This window comes from Lethenteron reissneri, chromosome 72, assembly GCF_015708825.2.
Source record: "Lethenteron reissneri isolate LAM-NWPU_2019-01 chromosome 72, ASM1570882v1, whole genome shotgun sequence".
Taxonomy (NCBI): domain Eukaryota; kingdom Metazoa; phylum Chordata; class Hyperoartia; order Petromyzontiformes; family Petromyzontidae; genus Lethenteron; species Lethenteron reissneri.
Genome location: NC_083850.1, coordinates 2,532,487 through 2,551,769, shown reverse-complemented (window position 1 = coordinate 2,551,769; position 19,283 = coordinate 2,532,487). Strand labels below are relative to the sequence as shown.

Below are 19,283 nucleotides of genomic sequence, written 5' to 3'. Positions count from 1 at the left end.
TAACTCGTCTGGACATGTCATGTGACTTGTTCTACTCGATCAACCAAAATTAGTACAATGTCGGTCATACAGGAGTGTGATTTCATTCATGAGTAGTGGTCACACAGCCCCGATGACACTAACCTACCTAAAGTTATGGTTAAACAAAGTAATCTTGAGTGACCTAATTCTCAGCTCAGACATGATCATCGCAATCATTTCCAAAGACGTGTGGGGTCCTGCGAGAGCAGGTCCCGACTACAAACAGCTGGGCAGCAGAATCGGAAGTAGCTGCATTGCCCTCGAAATGTGATGTTGCTGCTTTTGTTGTCGCTGCTGCTGTTGTTGCTGCTGTAGTTGTTTCTGTTGCTGCAATAAACGCAGGGAGGTGGTGTTCCGTGATGGGATGACGCCTTTGATTAAAGCCTCTGATCAAACTCACCCGATTGACGCCCTTGATCGTCGCATTTGATCAACTCTAATATTGTAGACTCTCACATGTTAAGCTCTATCATAGTGAAACATAATATTATAACCTATGAACTACAACCTATCCATTGTAACGCTGTAAAATAATATTACCTATTGGGTTTCACTCCCTCGTCGAGAAGGCCGCTCTCTTCCTTTTCTAAAGTTACATGCTAATTTCTCTGCATTCACTTTAAATTGAGGACAAAGTTTTTCCATTTATTCAAAATAAGCGTACAATTACACACTGAGATGCACTTACATATTCATGCATGAAGCACAATGGGCACATTACCCTTCGGTATGTTAATATACATGCGGATTGTACCTTCCAAAATTACCAATCGAATGCAAATATCCTGAAAGACAAAGGATTGGATCCTAGGGGGGGAGTTATAAGGCGGCTCAGAAGCAGAGCTCAATGCCATTTCGAGAGGGAACTTGATGAGGTCGGAACCTCGACTCGTCGCTCTGCTGATCGCCCTTCAACCGCGAGACAACGCAGCCTGGCGAGCACAATTGCTGTGTCGACAGTTAGGCGACTTTGCGTCGGGAGAGTTCGTGGCGACATCTTCAGACGGGTTCCAGACATCGATATACCGTGAATCTCCAAGTAGGTGTCTATTTTCGCGGATAAACTCTTAAACGTGTTCGTCGTCAAATTAGCAGGATTTTTTTGCGTCTCGGTTAGACGCGAGTGTCGTTCTTGTTTTAGCAGTTAACAAAATCCAAAACGCTAAACATCCTTGCGGCCGATAGCGTACTTTTGACTCAATAACACCGCTGCTGTTACTACGCTCACATGGAGCAGAGACGCTCTCCACAGCCCCACGCACACGGAGGAAAGAAGCAATTCAATTGCTCTGTGTGTGGGAAGTCCTTTTCACGGCCATCAGATCTTCAGAGACACCAGAGAACACACACGGGCGAGAAGTCGTTCCTGTGTTCTGTGTGTGGGAAGACATTTGCACACTCATCACATCTTCAGAGTCACCAGAAAACACACACGGGTGAGAAGCCATTCCTGTGCCCTGTGTGTGGGAAGACATTTGCACAATCGACAACTCTTCAAACTCATCAGAGAACGCACACGGGCGAGAAGCCATTCCTGTGCCCTGTGTGTGGGAAGGCATTTGCACACTCGGTAACTCTTCAAGACCATCAGAGAACACACACGGGCGAGAAGCCATTCCTGTGCCCTGTGTGTGGGAAGACATTTGCACGGTCATCAACTCTTCAAGATCATAAGAAAACACACACGGGCGACAAGCCGTTCCTGTGCCCTGTGTGTGGGAAGACATTTGCACACTCATCAAAACGGAACAGGCATCAGAAGGTCCACGATGATAGGAAGCTGAAATCAAAAGCTGAAATTCAAGGTGCTGCAATGAGTCCTGAAGATAATTCCACCTTCGATCCCATGCAGTTGGATCCCGAGAGATGGCTGGATGTAATGGAGTGGCTCGACGATCAAACCCAGAGTCAGGGATGACTGAACAAATATTACGTCAGGTAATTTTTGTTAGTTTTACAGTTTTTGTGAGAGTTTAATGACGTGCACAATGGTGGTTTGTAATGTTATCGGATTACTTGCCGAAGTGGCGTGATGAGCAGTGGTTGTGATATGATTCAATTCCGGACAATATTGTAGTGTTTAAGTCTTCCTGTTGAGCTAAAGTTGGAATGCATCTTTAGTTAGATCTTTTCTCAACATTTTAAACGGGTTTTTTCAAGCATATAGCTTTTTTTGGTTGGTATTAATCGACTTTAGATAACCGATTTCAGGATGTACATTGATGACGCGTTCGTTGGATATATGGCCTTGACTTCAGCATAGACGCACTGTGAACAAATGTGGTGAACTAATAAGGAAATAATGGGGAATGATACTAGCGCGTTGGTATTCCTGGAACGGATATGGTTTGCATTGTATTTTAACTGTTTGAACATAGGACATAATACATTCGGTTCGAGTTTTGACTTAAAACATCTGTGCCCCCGGGGGTACACGCACCGTCCGGGCAACGAGCGCCTGTACCGTAGCACAGGCAGTATGCAAGGCAGGGGTGGCAGGTAGGAACGTCATACGTCGGCCCGATGGAAGCTCGATGCATTGCTGGTCAATCAGAATTTTGATGGGCAATTTGGCCAAAAAGTCTGTCCCCAACAGGCACGGAATAGCCAGCGAGGAGGAGACGAACACCGGGCCAGATAGTTTAATGTCCCCTATCGAAATTTGCGCTCGAATTTGTCCGATAATACCCAACGAGCCCCCATTCGCAGCGTAAAACGGTATATTGACAGGGAGCAACGGGCGACTCTGAACGGGCAGGATATTATAAATTAAATCCGAAATAATAGTTGCCGAAGCTCCCGTATCAACCAGTAGCCGTACCTCCACCCCGTCAATATGCCCCGCGACAACGGACGACCCCGCCGATGCAGCCACAACTCGGTGAGCCAACTCGGACCATTGGCCCGGTTGGAGCGCCCTCCCCGACATGCCGCGACCCGACGCACCAGCACCCAAACCCCGAGAATCGTGTGTCGGACCTTGTGAGAGGAAAGTGGGTGTGTGTGCAGGCCGAACATGTGGGGTGCCATGACTTGCCCGAAGATGTTGCGAAGGCTTGTGAGGAGGGCCGTCCGCAGCTCCAGGTCTCGCACCGCGCTGTCGAGGAGCCCGGCATCCGGACGCCACGTGGCCCCGGAGGCCACAATTATAGCAGACGACGAGCGCTCCAGAGGACTTGGGCTGGTCTCGATGGCTCGGAACGTCCCGAGCCGGTCGCTCGGCAGATCGCCATCCTGCAGAACGATCCGCAGCGAAGGCTCCCTCCATTCCGGAAGAGGTCGCCGCCACGGTGTGTCGTGCAGCTGCTTTGTTCGCCTTCCTCCGCTGGGAGATGAGATTGGCGTGAATGTGCCTTGCAGCCCGCAGGGATGACATATCCGCATCGTCCTGTGCTAGGATGGTGAAGTCCAAATCGTCAGCCAGCAGCAAAATTTTCTCGGCCACCATCGCATCGATCCCTTCTTCATCCATACGCGGGAAAGCGTCTTTCGCCAATGACAACAGCGCCGTGCAATAAGCGAGTGGCGATTCCTTGTCACCCTTCTGCCGTTCATAGAAGAGCTGGCGACAATCGGAGGGCGGCCCATAAACGGTGGCCAGCAGCTGCAGCGCCGACTGAATCGTGGAGCGTGCCGACTTGGGTGCAGCGGTGAGGGTGCCCAGGGCGTCGCCGTCCAGTAACGCCGGGAGAGCACACAGCGCCTCGTTGTCCGACCAGCCCGCCATCTCTTGGTGGGCCAAAAACCGGCGCTGGAACCCCCCCCAATCGCCGTCGCTTGCAACAAATACCTGCAGGGCCGGCAGGCGTTGCTGGAATGTCGGCTCCGTCTCCGATCCTCTTGCAGCATCTGTATCGCGTCCCCGTACTGTATGAGTAATGGCGGACTCTAATGGGTGTCGCGCCGGCAGTGACGTGTTGGTCGGGGCTTGGTCGGTGCTGGCGTCCGATGGTGGTGACGTTGCAACCCCTGATAGGCCGCCACTGCGACCCGCCTCCGCCGATGACGTGGCGGCTGCTGGCTGGGCTCCGTCCCCCGCGTGACGAGCTGGGACTCCTCCCTCCGCCCCTACTGTCTTCGTGGCGGGAATTTCGAGTCGCCCCGCTGTTGTAAAGGCGGGAGTTTCTGGCGGGCGTTGTCCATCTTCCCGCCGCGTCGCTCCTCCCGGCCCCAGGCGAGTTATTTGTTCCAGCATAGCGGCCGCTGCATACAAGAGCTCCGCCAGCCGCGAGTGAGCCAACGCCAACTCGTCAGTCGACGTCCCGGCCCTCTCTGACGACCCCGCCGATGTCGGAGCCGGCAGCAGTTGTGCAGGTACGTCGGCGGTGATGTCTTGCACTGCCCCTCCCTCGTCGTCATCCTCTCCTGGGTCTTGGGCACGAGTCTTCCGTCTCGTATCCATGCTTGGACCACTTCCAACACCAGATGTAGTAAGTTCGAGGAGACGATGTCGAAGTGGAGGCACACTCTGTTTATTAACTCCGGGACAGGTACAATAGTTGAAGGGGTATCGGCCCCTTCACCCGTACTATGGGAAACCCACCCTAGTCCTAAGCCCTCTGTCCTGTCCCCCAGTCCTCCTCTACTGGGCTACGGGAGGCTGACTGATCTGGCCCTGGCAAGCACAGATCTCGGCACCAGCTAACCAGCCTTGCCCTGATAAGGGCAGCGGTCTGGAAGCTCTTGGGCCGCGCCACTGGCTTACCCGGCTCGGCCCTTATAAGGACGGCGAGACCGGGGAGTCCCAGGGCCTAATCTCCGAGTCTTGGATCTTCACTGGTCAGCTTCGTGTCGAACTGAACTCGAGCTCTTTGGGTCTCCACCTTTTATAGGGATCGCCTCCGAGGGCTGGGGGCGTGGGCAATAACTGATGCGGACGTCGGTGTGACCACCCATGTATGTGAGTGCCGACAGCCCTGTGTTTGTTGTCCGCCGTTTCTCCCGTAATAACCCCTACAAATGTGCAAATGTCTTCCCACACACAGGGCACATGAACGGCTTCTCGCCCGTGTGTGTTCTCTGGTGTCTCTGAAGATGTGATGGCCATGAAAATGTCTTCCCACACACAGAGCAATTGAATGGCTTCTTGCCTCCGTGTACGTGAGGCTGTGGAGAGCGTCTCTGCTCCATGTGAGCGAAGTAACAGCAGCGGTGTTATCGAGTCAAAAGTACGCTATCGGCCGCAAGGATGTTTAGCGTTGAGTTTTGGATTTTGTTAACAGCTAAAACAAGAACGACACTCGCGTCTAACCGAGACGCAAAAAAATCCCGCTAATTTGACGACGAACACGTTTAAGAGTTTATCCGTGAAAATAGACACCTACTTGGAGATTCACGGTATATCGATGTCTAGAACCCGTCTGAAGATGTCGCCATGAACTCTCCAGACGCAAAGTCGCCTAACGGCCGACACAGCAATTGTGCTCGCCAGGCTGCGTTGTCTCGCGGTTGAAGGGCGATCAGCAGAGCGACGAGTCGAGCGTCCAACCTCATCAAGTTCCCTCTCGAAATGGCATTGAGCTCTGCTTCTGAGCCGCCTTATAACTCCCCGCCTAGGATCAAATCCTTTGTCTTTCAGGATATTTGCATTCGATTGTTAATTTTGGAAGGCACAATCCGCATGTAGATTAACATACCGAAGGGTAATGTGCCCATTGTGCTTCATGCATGAATATGTAAGTGCATCTCAGTTTGTAATTGTGCGCTTATTTTGAATAAATGGAAAAACTTTGTCCTCGATTTAAAGTGAATGCAGAGAAATTAGCAAGTAACTTTAGAAAAGGAATAGAGCGGCCTTCTCGACGAGGGAGTGAAACCCAATAGGTAATATTCTTTTACAGCGTTACAATGGATAGGTTGTAGTTCATAGGTTATAATATTATGTTTCACTATGATAGAGCTTAACATGTGAGAGTCTACAATATCAGAGTTGATCAAATGCGACGATCAAGGGCGTCAATCGGGTGAGTTTGATCAGAGGCTTTTATCAAAGGCGTCATCCCATCACGGAACACCACCTCCCTGCGTTTATTACAGCAACAGAAGCAACTACAGCAGCAACAACAGCAGCGACAACAACAGCAGCAACATCACATTTTGAGGGCGACGCAGCTACTTCCGATTCTGCTGCCCAGCTGTTTGTAGTCGGGACCTGTTCTCGCAGGACCCCACACGTCTTTGGAAATGATTGCGATGATCATGTCTGAGCTGAGAATTAAGTCACTCAAGATGACTTTGTTTAACCATAACTTTAGGTAGGTTAGTGTCATCGGGGCTCTGGGAATACTACTCATGAATGAAATCACACTCCTGTATGACCGACATTGTACTAATTTTGGTTGATCGAGTAGAACAAGGCATGTGCCATGTCCAGACGAATTATTATCAACAACAATGTCCTTAAATATGATGCTAAAATAAATGTTTAAACTGGATTTAACGTGCACCTCTTAACCCCTCCCTCGCATTTACGACTAACGATTTGCATTTGCACATAACATACATTCAAGCACAGTAAAATGCTAATACGACCATATTGTTATTCTAAAATTTGAATGCGATTCATGTCCTGTACTGTACACAGTGTGGTTGTATTAGAATCACACTCATATGTATGTATAGTCTCCGTGCAAGGATCGGATAAAAATGATAAAAAATTACAACACGGTCGTATTACAATCACGATGTTCACTGCAAGATGAAGGTCTCATCTCATTATCATCGAAATTCAAAAGACGGCATATTTATATATAAATACACGCACATACCCATTATAATATAATGAGCTTATGAATCGTTACAATCGAAATGCTATATACAGTATATATACACATACAAAAATCATAACAAACACACATGGTAACATATATACACCACATTATTTCAAATACGTATTTAAAAATATGTTTTCAATTTTTTACAAATTTAGAATGTCGTTGTCCATGTGGGGAGATGGAGCGCAGTGGATCGTTTCGTCTAAGCTGCTTTTCGGAATCCGCGTGATAACCCAGTCACATCGCCTAACTCCAGTGACAGCACCTTACCCAAACTACATCTCCCCAACAAGGCAGCCTTCCCGCTGCTGTGTATTGTGTTTGTGGGATAACAGAGGTGTGTATTATCCCATGCGCCTTGCCCAAAAAGACTGATTGTCCGCTTAACAGCCTAGCCTGTAAACCACTATTGGTGATAGTGTTGTTTGAGAGCAGCTATTAAAGTCGCTGCGGCAAACGAGGTGGTTGCTGGCCAAACCATGCCTCGCTGTTTGTCTCCGGAGTGATGACGGATACAAACCAGACCAAGCGGAGACCACGTACCAGATCGGATTTTGGTTACTGATGTTAGAGTGATTGTATTGCAAGTGTGGTCACTACGCGTCTGTACGTGCTCACTCGCGAAGCTTTGCGGTTTTTGGCAACGCCACGGGGCTGCATTCACTTTAAATCGAGGACAATGGAGGGCATGGGGAACGTGTTTTTTCAGCGCTAATCCCATTTATTCAAAATAAGCGCACAATTACACACTGAGATGCACTTACATATGCATGCATGAAGCACAATGGGCACATTACCCTTCGGTATGTAAACAGACATGCGGATTGTACCTTCCAAAATTAGCAATCGAATGCAAATATCCTGAAAGACAAAGTATTGGATCCTAGCGGGGGAATTATAAGGCGGCTCAGAAGCAGAGCTCAATGCCATTTCGAGAGGGAACTTGATGAGGTTGGACGCTCGACTCGTCGCTCTGCTGATCGCCCTTCAACCGCGAGACAACGCAGCCTGGCGAGCACAATTGCTGTGTCGACAGTTAGGCGACTTTGCGTCGGGAGAGTTCGTGGCGACATCTTCAGACGGGTTCCAGGCATCGATATACCGTGAATCTCCAAGTAAGTGTCTATTTTCGCGGATAAACTCTTAAACGTGTTCGTCGTCAAATTAGCGGTATTTTTTTGCGTCTCGGTTAGACGCGAGTGTCGTTCTTGTTTTAGCAGTTAACAAAATCCAAAACTCAACGCTAAACATCATTGCGGCCGATAGCGTACATTTGACTCGATAACACCGCTGCTGTTACTACGCTCACATGGAGCAGAGACGCTCTCCACAGCCCCACGCACACGGAGGCAAGAAGCCATTCAATTGCTCTGTGTGTGGGAAGTCCTTTTCACGGCCATCACATCTTCAGAGACACCAGAGAACACACACGGGCGAGAAGCCATTCCTGTGCTCTGCGTGTGGGAAGGCATTTGCACAATTGTCAACTCTTCAAACTCATCAGAGAACACACACGGGCGAGAAGTCATTCCAGTGCTCTGTGTGTGGGGAGGCATTTGCACACTCGTCAACTCTTCAAGACCATCAGAGAACACACACGGGCGAGAAGCCATTCCTGTGCTCTGTGTGTGGGGAGGCATTTGCACAGGCATCAACTCTTCAAAACCATCGGAGAACACACACGGGCGAGAAGCCATTTCTGTGCCCTGTGTGTGGGAAGACATTTGCACAGTCATCAAAACGGAACAGGCATCAGAAGGTCCACGATGATAGGAAGCTGAAATCAAAAGCTGAAATTCAAGGTGCTGCAATGAGTCCTGAAGATAATTCCACCTTCGATCCCATGCAGTTGGATCCCGAGGGATGGCTGGATGTAATGGAGTGGCTCGAGGATCAACCCGAGAGCTAGCGGTGACTTAAATATAATGTTGCATGCGGTTATACCTATTAAGCTGTCTTGAGTACTTTTGTGTGTAATTCTGACTCTTTAGTTTTACAGTTTGTTTGAGAGTTTCTTGACGTGCAGGTGGTGATTTTTGATGTTGTCGGATTACTTGGTGAAGTGGTGTGATGAGCAGTGGTTGTGAGATGGTTCAATTCCGGACAATATTGTAGTGTTTAAGTCTTCCTGTTGAGCTAAAGTTGGAATGCATCTGTAGTTAGATCTTTACTCAACATTTTAAACGTTTTTTTCAAGTATTAAGCTTTTTTTGGTTGATAATAGTCGACTTTAGGATGTACATTGATGACGCGTTCGTTGGATATATGGCCTTGACTTGAACACAGACGAACAGTGAACAAACGTTGCGAACTAATAAGGAAATCATGGGGAATGATACTTTAACGCTTTGGTATTCCTGGAACGGATATGGTTTGCATTGTACTGTAACTGTTTGAACATAGGACGTAATAAACATTGCCTTCGAGTTTTGACGTAAAATTGTTGCAGATGAATAAAAACGTATTTTAACAAATGTTTGTCAGTTCTTTATTGTATAATGTTCCTAGCAAAAACATGTTCAGAGAGTTTCAGATGGAGGATCTCCATCACACAAGTGTGCCCTTAACCCGCAGCATCTTAGCTGTCTACACGATTAACACGTGTTCATTGAGGGGAAAGGTCCCCGTAGTTAATCGTTCATCAACGTACCAGTCTCTAATTCCGAAGTATGTCGGGGAAAAACTGTACTCTATGACATGTAAACTGTAATACTATCAACGATAACACTGAACATTAAACGATTATAAACTAGTGTTTTAATTTATAACCATTTAAACGGAGGTAAGGTATTATAATATCATTAGAAGCATTAGAATCACAGTGTGGTCGTATAAGAATCACGCACAAACCCATTATAAACTCATGAGATTATGAATCTTTACAATTATTATAACAATCACAAATTGTGACAAAGCGAAATTCCCACAAGTAAAACACCACGCTCACGTGACGAATTCTTAAACAAACTGCTACACTCAAGTGACAGAACTTAACAAAAAAACTCCGCAATAAAAAAAAAACATCAATGGACAAATCCTAAAAACAGACAACACACGCACGTTAGTAGCTGTTAGAAGAAGACAACACCTAGCACCTTCAACTATACACATCATACAGCCAACTCGTAAATGGGGCGGTATATGACAGCCTTCGCTGCTGTCGACGGGGCCAAGCAGCGAGTGTTTAACTCCATTGTTTCTGAATCCGTGTCATCACCCGGCCACAGCGCCTTAGCCAAACTACATCTCCTCAACAAGGCTGCCTCCCCTATGCTGTGCATTTTAGCAGTATATTTACTGACGCACTTGAAGATAACAATTAGTCTAGAAAAGACAGGCGACTTGTTCTACCAACATGATTTAAATTTCTATCCGAAAGAAGTATGAGTTCATTCATGAGTAGTATTCACTAAGCACCGATGGCACTAACCTACACACAGTTATGATTAAGCAAAGTAAACATTCGTCGCTCATCCCAGCTCAGACATGATCATAGCAATTATTTCCAAATCCGTGTCGGGTCCCACGAGAACAGGGCACGTCCACAAACTCTCAAATTGTAAACTCACATTGCATACTCTAACATTATAAACTCTAACAATATAAGCTTTAAACTATGAGCTATACATTGCGACGTTCTAAAATAACACTACAAACTAGTGTTATAGTAAACTATAATGTTGTGAACTCTAACAATATAAGCTATGTGCGATACATTATAACGCTATAAAATTACATCACAAACTAGTATTACAGATTAGAACACCGAACATTGAAGTGTGGTATTTAAATCTCATTCGAATTCTTAGCTTCACACCGTGGTTCTCTAAGAATCACACTATGCTCGTGAGTAGGTAACATGTCTGTATGTAATATGTATGTATGTAACATGTCTGTATGTAATATGTATGCATGAGATATGTCTCTATGTAGTATGTATGCATGTAACATATATGTAATTTGGACGTGCGAACCAATGGTGGGTTATGTGAAACGGTAGGTGCAGGATCAGGATGGGATTAAAATTATTTGAATAACACTTTGGTGGTATTAGGATCAAGCTGCCCACTGCTGGATGAATGTTCCATCTCAATGGCATCACATAGCAATATTCAGTATGAATATGTAAAATAATCGCACAAACCCAATATTAGCCCGTTAAATAATGAACCGTTACAATTGCAATGACTCTGGACTCACACTGCAGAGGGTTCTTTTATTTAGCCTTTAACGCGGTTTCAGACCCCAGGCGTCACGATATAGCAACGACGACGACGAGACAGCAACCAGCCAACACAGCCCCAAACCTCGTTCCTCCCCCTCTCTCATTCTCGGCGTGAACCTCCGCCCACACTTGGTCTCGCCTTCCCTTCTCGAACTCTCTCTATCTTGTTGTCACCACTTGTCCCTTAGTTGAGGCACTGTCTTTACATCACCCACCTCTATGACCTCTACCTGACCCCACCATAGGCGGAGCAACTTGGGGGACATACAGATGTGTATGTAAATTATCTGTTCAATCGGGGGTCGGATATGTGAACCGTGGGGTGTGGGGGTACAGGGCAAGACTTGCATTCAAATTTCAGAATAACAATATGGTCGTATTAGCATTTTAATGGGCTTGAATGTATGTTACGTGCAAATGCAAATCGTTAGTCGTAAATGCGAGGGAGGGGTTAAGAGATGCACGTTTAATCCAGTGTTAACATTTATTTTAGCATCATATATAAGGACACTATTGTTGATAATAACTCGTCTGGACATGTCATGTGACTTGTTCTACTCGATCAACCAAAATTAGTACAATGTCGGTCATACAGGAGTGTGATTTCATTCATGAGTAGTGGTCACACAGCCCCGATGACACTAACCTACCTAAAGTTATGGTTAAACAAAGTAATCTTGAGTGACCTAATTCTCAGCTCAGACATGATCATCGAAATCATTTCCAAAGACGTGTAGGGTCGTGCGAGAGCAGGTGCCGACTACAAACAGCTGGGCAGCAGAATCGGAAGTAGCTGCGTTGCCCTCGAAATGTGATGTTGCTGCTTTTGTTGTCGCTGCTGCTGTTGTTGCTGCTGTAGTTGTTTCTGTTGCTGCAATAAACGCAGGGAGGTGGTGTTCCGTGATGGGATGACGCCTTTGATTAAAGCCTCTGATCAAACTCACCCGATTGACGCCCTTGATCGTCGCATTTGATCAACTCTAATATTGTAGACTCTCACATGTTAAGCTCTATCATAGTGAAACATAATATTATAACCTATGAACTACAACCTATCCATTGTAACGCTGTAAAATAATATTACCTATTGGGTTTCACTCCCTCGTCGAGAAGGCCGCTCTCTTCCTTTTCTAAAGTTACATGCTAATTTCACTGCATTCACTTTAAATCGAGGACAAAGTTTTTCCATTTATTCAAAATAAGCGTACAATTACACACTGAGATGCACTTACATATTCATGCATGAAGCACAATGGGCACATTACCCTTCGGTATGTTAATAGACATGCGGATTGTACCTTCCAAAATTACCAATCGAATGCAAATATCCTGAAAGACAAAGGATTGGATCCTAGGGGGGGAGTTATAAGGCGGCTCAGAAGCAGAGCTCAATGCCATTTCGAGAGGGAACTTGATGAGGTTGGACGCTCGACTCGTCGCTCTGCTGATCGCCCTTCTACCGCGAGACAACGCAGCCTGGCGAGCACAATTGCTGAGTCGACAGTTAGGCGACTTTGCGTCGGGAGAGTTCGTGGCGACATCTTCAGACGGGTTCCAGACATCGATATACCGTGAATCTCCAAGTAGGTGTCTATTTTCGCGGATAAACTCTTAAACGTGTTCGTCGTCAAATTAGCAGGATTTTTTTGCGTCTCGGTTAGACGCGAGTGTCGTTCTTGTTTTAGCAGTTAACAAAATCCAAAACGCTAAACATCCTTGCGGCCGATAGCGTACTTTTGACTCAATAACACCGCTGCTGTTACTACGCTCACATGGAGCAGAGACGCTCTCCACAGCCCCACGCACACGGAGGAAAGAAGCAATTCAATTGCTCTGTGTGTGGGAAGTCCTTTTCACGGCCATCAGATCTTCAGAGACACCAGAGAACACACACGGGCGAGAAGTCGTTCCTGTGTTCTGTGTGTGGGAAGACATTTGCACACTCATCACATCTTCAGAGTCACCAGAAAACACACACGGGTGAGAAGCCATTCCTGTGCCCTGTGTGTGGGAAGACATTTGCACAATCGACAACTCTTCAAACTCATCAGAGAACGCACACGGGCGAGAAGCCATTCCAGTGCCCTGTGTGCGGGAAGACATTTGCACAATCGACAACTCTTCAAACTCATCAGAGAACGCACACGGGCGAGAAGCCATTCCTGTGCCCTGTGTGCGGGAAGACATTTGCACAATCGACAACTCTTCACACTCATCAGAGAACGCACACGGGCGAGAAGCCATTCTTGTGCCCTGTGTGTGGGAAGACATTTGCAAAGTCATCACATCTTCAGCGTCACCAGAGAACGCACACAGGCGAGAAGCCATTCTTGTGCTCTGTGTGTGGGGAGGCATTTTCACAGTCATCAACCAGGAACAGGCATCAGAAGGTCCACAATGATAGGAAACTGAAATCAAAAGCTGAAATTCAAGGTGCTGCAATGAGTTCTAAAGAAGTTTCCACCTTCGATCCCATGCAGTTGGATCCCGAGAGATGGCTGGATGTAATGGAGTGGCTCGAGAGTCAACCAGAGAGCTCGGGGTGACTGAAAAAAAATTACGTCATGTGGTTATACCTTTTAAATCCGTATCGAGTACTTTTGTGTATAATTTTGACCATTTTAGTTTTACAGTTTTTTTAGAGTTTAATGACGTGCACAGTGGTGGTTTGTAATGTTATCGGATTACTTGCCGAAGTGGTGTGATGAGCTCTGGTTGTGAGAGGGTTCAATTGTAGTCGTTAAGTGTTCCTGTTGAGCTAAAGTTGGATTGCGTCTGTAGATACATCTTTACTCAACATTTAAAAGTTTTTTTTTCAAGTATATGGCTTTTTTTGATTGGTATTAATCGACTTTAGATAGCGATTTTAGGATGTACATTGATGACGCGTTCGTTGGATATATGGCCTTAACTTCAACATAGACGCACAGTGAACAAATGTGGTGAACTAATAAGGAAATCATGGGGAATGATACTTTAACGCTTTGGTATTCCTGGAACGGAAATAGTTTGCATTGTACTGGAAATGTAATAAATATTCCCTTCGAGTTTTGACGTAAAAATGATTGCAGATGAATAAAAACGTATTTTTAACAAATGTTTGTCCGTTCTTTATTTTATAATGTTCCTAGAAAAAACATGTTAAGCGAGTTTCAGGTGGAGGATCTCCGTCACACAAGTGTGCATCTTGGCTGTCTACACGATTAACACGTGTTCCTTGAGGGGAAAGGTCCCCGTAGTTAATCGTTCATCAACGTAACAGTCCCTAATCCAAAGTATGTCGGGGATAAACTGTACTCTATAACATGTAAACTGTAATACTATAAACGATAACACTAAACATTAAATGATTATAAACTAGTGTTTTAATTTATAACCATATAAACGGAGGTAAGGTATTATAATATCATTAGAAGCATCAGAATCACAGTGTGGTCGTATAAGAATCGCACTCTGCTAATATGTTTGTATAGTGTACGTGCAAGGATCGGATAAAAATTATTACAATTACAACATGGTCATATTACAATCACGATTTTCACTGCTAGATGTCATCGAATAACAAAAGACGGAATTATTTATATAAATACAAGCACAAACCCATTATAAACTCATGAGATTATGTATCGTTACAATTATTATAACAATCACAAATTGTGACAAAGCGACATTCCCACAAGCAAAACACCACGCTCACGTGACGAATTCTTAAACAAACTGCAACACTCAAGTGACAGAACTCAACAAAAAAACGCCGCAATAAAAAGAACAACATCAATGGACAAATCCTAAAAACAGACAACACACGCATGTTAGTAGCTGTTAGAAAAAGACAACACCTATCACGTTTAACTATACACATTATACAGCCAACTCGTAAATGGGGCGGTATATGACAGTCTTCGCTGCTGTCGACGGGGCCAAGCAGCGAGTGTTTAACTCCATTGTTTCAGAATCCGTGTCATCACCCGGCCACAGCGACTTAGCCAAACTACATCTCCCGAACAAGGCAGCCTTCCCTATGCTGTGTATTTTAGCAGTATATTTACGGGCGCACTTGAAGATAACAATTCGTCTCGAAAAGGAAAGCGAATTGTTCTACCAAAACGATTTCAAATTTCTATCCGAAAGAAGAATGAGTTCATTCATGAGTAGTATTCACTCAGCACCGATGGCACTAACCTACGCACAGTTATGATTAAACAAAGTAAACATTAGTCGCTCATCTCAGCTCAGACATGATCATAGCAATTATTTCCAAATCCGTGTCGGGTCCCACGAGAACAGGGCACGGCCACAAACTCTCAGATTGAAGAAGAAGTCGCTGCTTTGCCATCGAATGGTTTCATAGCTGCTGTAGTTGCTTCTGTTACTGTTATATCGGCAGCATGTTGGTGTCCCGTGACACCAACCTACCAGACCAACGCTATCGATCGTCGTCTTGGATATACTCTCACATTGTAAATTCTCACACTGTGAACTTTAACATTATGAACTTCAACAGTGGTAACTTAAAAAAATTCACATATACATTTGAAGAATCTACAAATTACTGTAAACTAGTATGTGAACTCTAACAATATAACATATGAGCTATACATTATAAGGCTATACAATAACATTATTAACTAGTGTTATAGATTAGAACAACCTACCTTGAAGTGTGATTTTCGAATCGCATTCGAATTATTCGAATCACACTACGGTCGTAAGTATGTAACATGTATGTATGGAACATATCTGTTTGTAGTAAGTATATGTGCATGTAACATGTATGCATGTAACATGTATGTATATAACATGGTACATGCATGTATGTAACATGTATGTATGTAATATGGACGTGCGAACCAAGGGTGTGATATGTGAAACGGAAGGTGCAGGATCAGGATGGGATTAAAATTACTTGAATGACACTTTGGTGGTATTAGGATCAAGCTGTCCACTGCGGGATGAATGTTCCATCTCAATGTAATCAAATAACAATATTCAGTATGAATATGTTAAATAATCGCACAAACCCAATATTAGCCCGTGAAATTATGAATCGTTACGATTGTAATGACTCGTTTGATAAAAGTATTTGATCAAAGTTTGTTATCCCATCACGGAACACCATTGGAACTGAAGCATATTAAGCAGCAACAACAGCAGCAGCAGAAGCAACAGCAGCAACTGCAGCAGCAACAGCAGCAGCAGAAGCAACTGCATAATCAGCAGCAACTGCAGCAGCAACAACTGCAGCAGCAGCAACTGCAGTAGCAACTGCAGCAGCAACTGCAGCAGCAACAACTACAGCAGCAACAACTACAGCAGCAGCAACTGCAGCAGCAGCAACTGCAGCAGCAGCAACAGCAGCAACTGCAGCAGCAGCAACTGCAGCAGCAGCAACTGCAGCAGCAGCAACTGCAGCAACTGCAGCAGCAGCAACACAAGTCTGACCTTAACCGGCAACGTCTTGGCTGTCTCCACCATCAACATGTGTTCCTAGAGGGGAAAGGTCCCCGTTATAAATAGTTTAGCAACGTTCCGTTCCCTAATTCCGAAGTATACTGGAGATCACTTGTACTCTAAAACATGTCAACTGTAACGCTTTAAAGATAACATTAAACATTAAACGAATATAAACTAGTTTTTTTTCTATAATTTATAAGACCGTAAACGGAGGGACGGTATTAGAATATCTATACTCTTTGGTTCTTTCTGTAAAGTCACGTAGGTATAAATAAAACAAAATAAATCACGACGTTTCGGACGCAACACAAGCGCCCGAAACGAAGTCTGCAGCAGACATCGTGCTGCTCGCAGCAGACATCGCGGATATCGCGATTCTCACCTGAAGACGGGCGCTTGTGTTTCGTCCGAAACGTGATTTACTTTGTTTTATTTCTAACTACGTGACTTTACCGAAAGAACCAACGAGTATTAATTCCTGCAGTCACAAAAGCTTCAAATCAATATTTGAATATCATTAGAAGTATTACAATCGCAATGTGATCGTAATAGAATCACACTTGCACATATGTATGCATATTACATACATACAAACTATGGTCGTATGTATGTAATATGTATGTCCGTTGGACATGCGAAACGGGGGTCGGATATGCGAACTGGGGGATTAAGATTGGATTAGAATGATTAGAATCACACTCTGGTCGTATTAGAATTACATTGAGCTAGAATGTATGTTATATGTAGATGCATATCGCGAGTCGTAAATGCAAAATGGGAGGTGCGCGGTTTTGATCGCATTAAATTATGATAATAACAACGTGGTCCTATTAGAATCACGCTGTCGACTGCTGCTGATGTTCGGGTGGTGGCTTCAGATTCGGGCTCTGCTCTTCATTTATTACAGTTTACAAGTAATAAAGTACAGTTTATCCCCGACATACTTCGGGATTAGTGACTGGTACGTTGATGAACGATTAACTACGGGGACCTTTCCCCTCAAGGAACAGGTGGAGGCAGCTAAGATGCTGCCTCCACCTGAAAATTTCTTAACATAGGATCGGTAGAGTTCGTGGCGACATCTTCAGACGGGTTCCAGACATCGATATACCGTGAATCTGAAGTAAGTGTCTATTTTCGCGGATAAACTCTTAAACGTGTTCGTCGTCAAATTTGCGGGATTTTTTTGCGTCTCGGTTAGACGCGAGTGTCGTTCTTGTTTTAGCAGTTAACAAAATCCAAACGCTAAATATCCTTGCGGCCGATAGCGTACTTTTGACTTGATAATACCGCTGCTGTTACTACGCTCACATGGAGCAGAGACGCTCTCCACAGCCCCTTGCACACGGAGTCAAGAAGCCATTCAATTGCTCTGTGTGTGGAATGGCATTTTCATGGCCATCACATCTTAAGAGACACCAGAGAACACACACGGATGAGAAGCCATTCCTGTGCCCTGTGTGTGGGAAGACATTTGCACACTCATCAACTCTTCAAGACCATCAGAGAACGCACACGGGCGAGAAGCCATTCTTTTGCCCTGTGTGTGGGAAGACATTTGCAAAGTCATCACATCTTCAGCGTCACCAGAGAACGCACACGGGCGAGAAGCCATTCTTGTGCTCTGTGTGTGGGGAGGCATTTTCACAGTCATCAAACATGAACAGGCATCAGAAGGTCCACAATGATAGGAAGCTGAAATCAAAAGGTGGAATTCAAGGTGCTGCAATGATTCCTGAAAATAATTCCACTATCGATCCCATGCAGTTGGATCCCGAGAGATGGTTGGATGTAATGGAGTGGCTCGAGGATCAACCCGAGAACTCGGGGTGACTGAAAAAATATTATGTCATGTGGCTATACCTATTAAGCCGTATCGAGTACTTTTGTGTGTAATTTTGACTATTTTAATTTTACAGTTTGTGAGAGTTTAATCACGTGCACAGTGGTGGTTTGTAATGTTATCGGATTACTTGCCGAAGTGGTGTGGTGAGCACTGGTTGTGAGAGGGTTCATTGTAGTCGTTAGGTGTTCCTGTTGAGCTAAAGTTGGAATGCGTCTGTAGGTAAATCTTTACTCAACATTTTAAAGATTTTGTGTCAAGTGTAGAGCTTTTTTTTATTATTTTTTTTTATTAATCGATTTGCTTCCTCGCGTACCTGGGTTACCCTCTCACCTACGTGAGTTACCCTCTCACCTACTTGGTTTACCTTGTTGTCTATCTGGGTTACCTGGCCGGAGACATCCTTTATACCCGTTTGTATACCGGCAACCCATCCCGGGGTTGTCTCGCGGGACACTGAAGGCTCTCTTTCCCGGCCCCTTACTGTCCTCGCGAGCTCCTGTTCCTCCTCCTCGTCTTCCGAGAGCAGGCTCGCAATGGCGCGCTCTCGTCCCAGCCCCCGGAGCTGCGCGCGTTCGCTGTGAATTCTTTCGCTCGACAAGGGCGTTAAAGGGAAGACGTGGGCAGCTCATGTCTGGCTGCCACCACGCCGTGCGAGACAGGTACCGCTGGATTTTCTCGGCGGCCAGTTCCTCAATAACATCAGTTGCGTACCCCGGGCGTGCGATCTTTGTTAACTCGCGCACATCCTCGGCGTAATCACGTAGATCTTCGCCAGGTTGGCGACGGCGCGCCTCTAAGGCCGATTTTGCTTCCTCCTCGTCACGCGTGCCAAAACGCTGATCGAGTCGGCGCATCAGCTCCTCTAGCTGTGTCTGTGCGCTCGCGGGTAACGCTTCTACAAAATCGGCTGCCCGCCCATCAAGATTCATATTAAGTTGACGTACTGCCTGCGCGTCCGTCCATC

At 45.5% G+C, this 19,283-nt stretch overlaps 1 protein-coding gene across 1 annotated transcript; it reads left to right on the top strand.

Moving 5' to 3' along the window:
• Positions 1 to 7,784: 7,784 nt before the first annotated feature.
• LOC133361318 (zinc finger protein 135-like) lies at positions 7,785 to 18,144 on the top strand (the record flags this gene model as incomplete). Its single annotated transcript, XM_061580256.1, has 3 exons — positions 7,785 to 8,484; positions 12,816 to 13,373; positions 17,794 to 18,144. Coding segments are annotated over exons 1-3 (1,290 nt in total), but the record flags the coding sequence as incomplete, so codon positions are not given.
• Between the last annotated feature and the right edge of the window lie 1,139 nt (positions 18,145 to 19,283).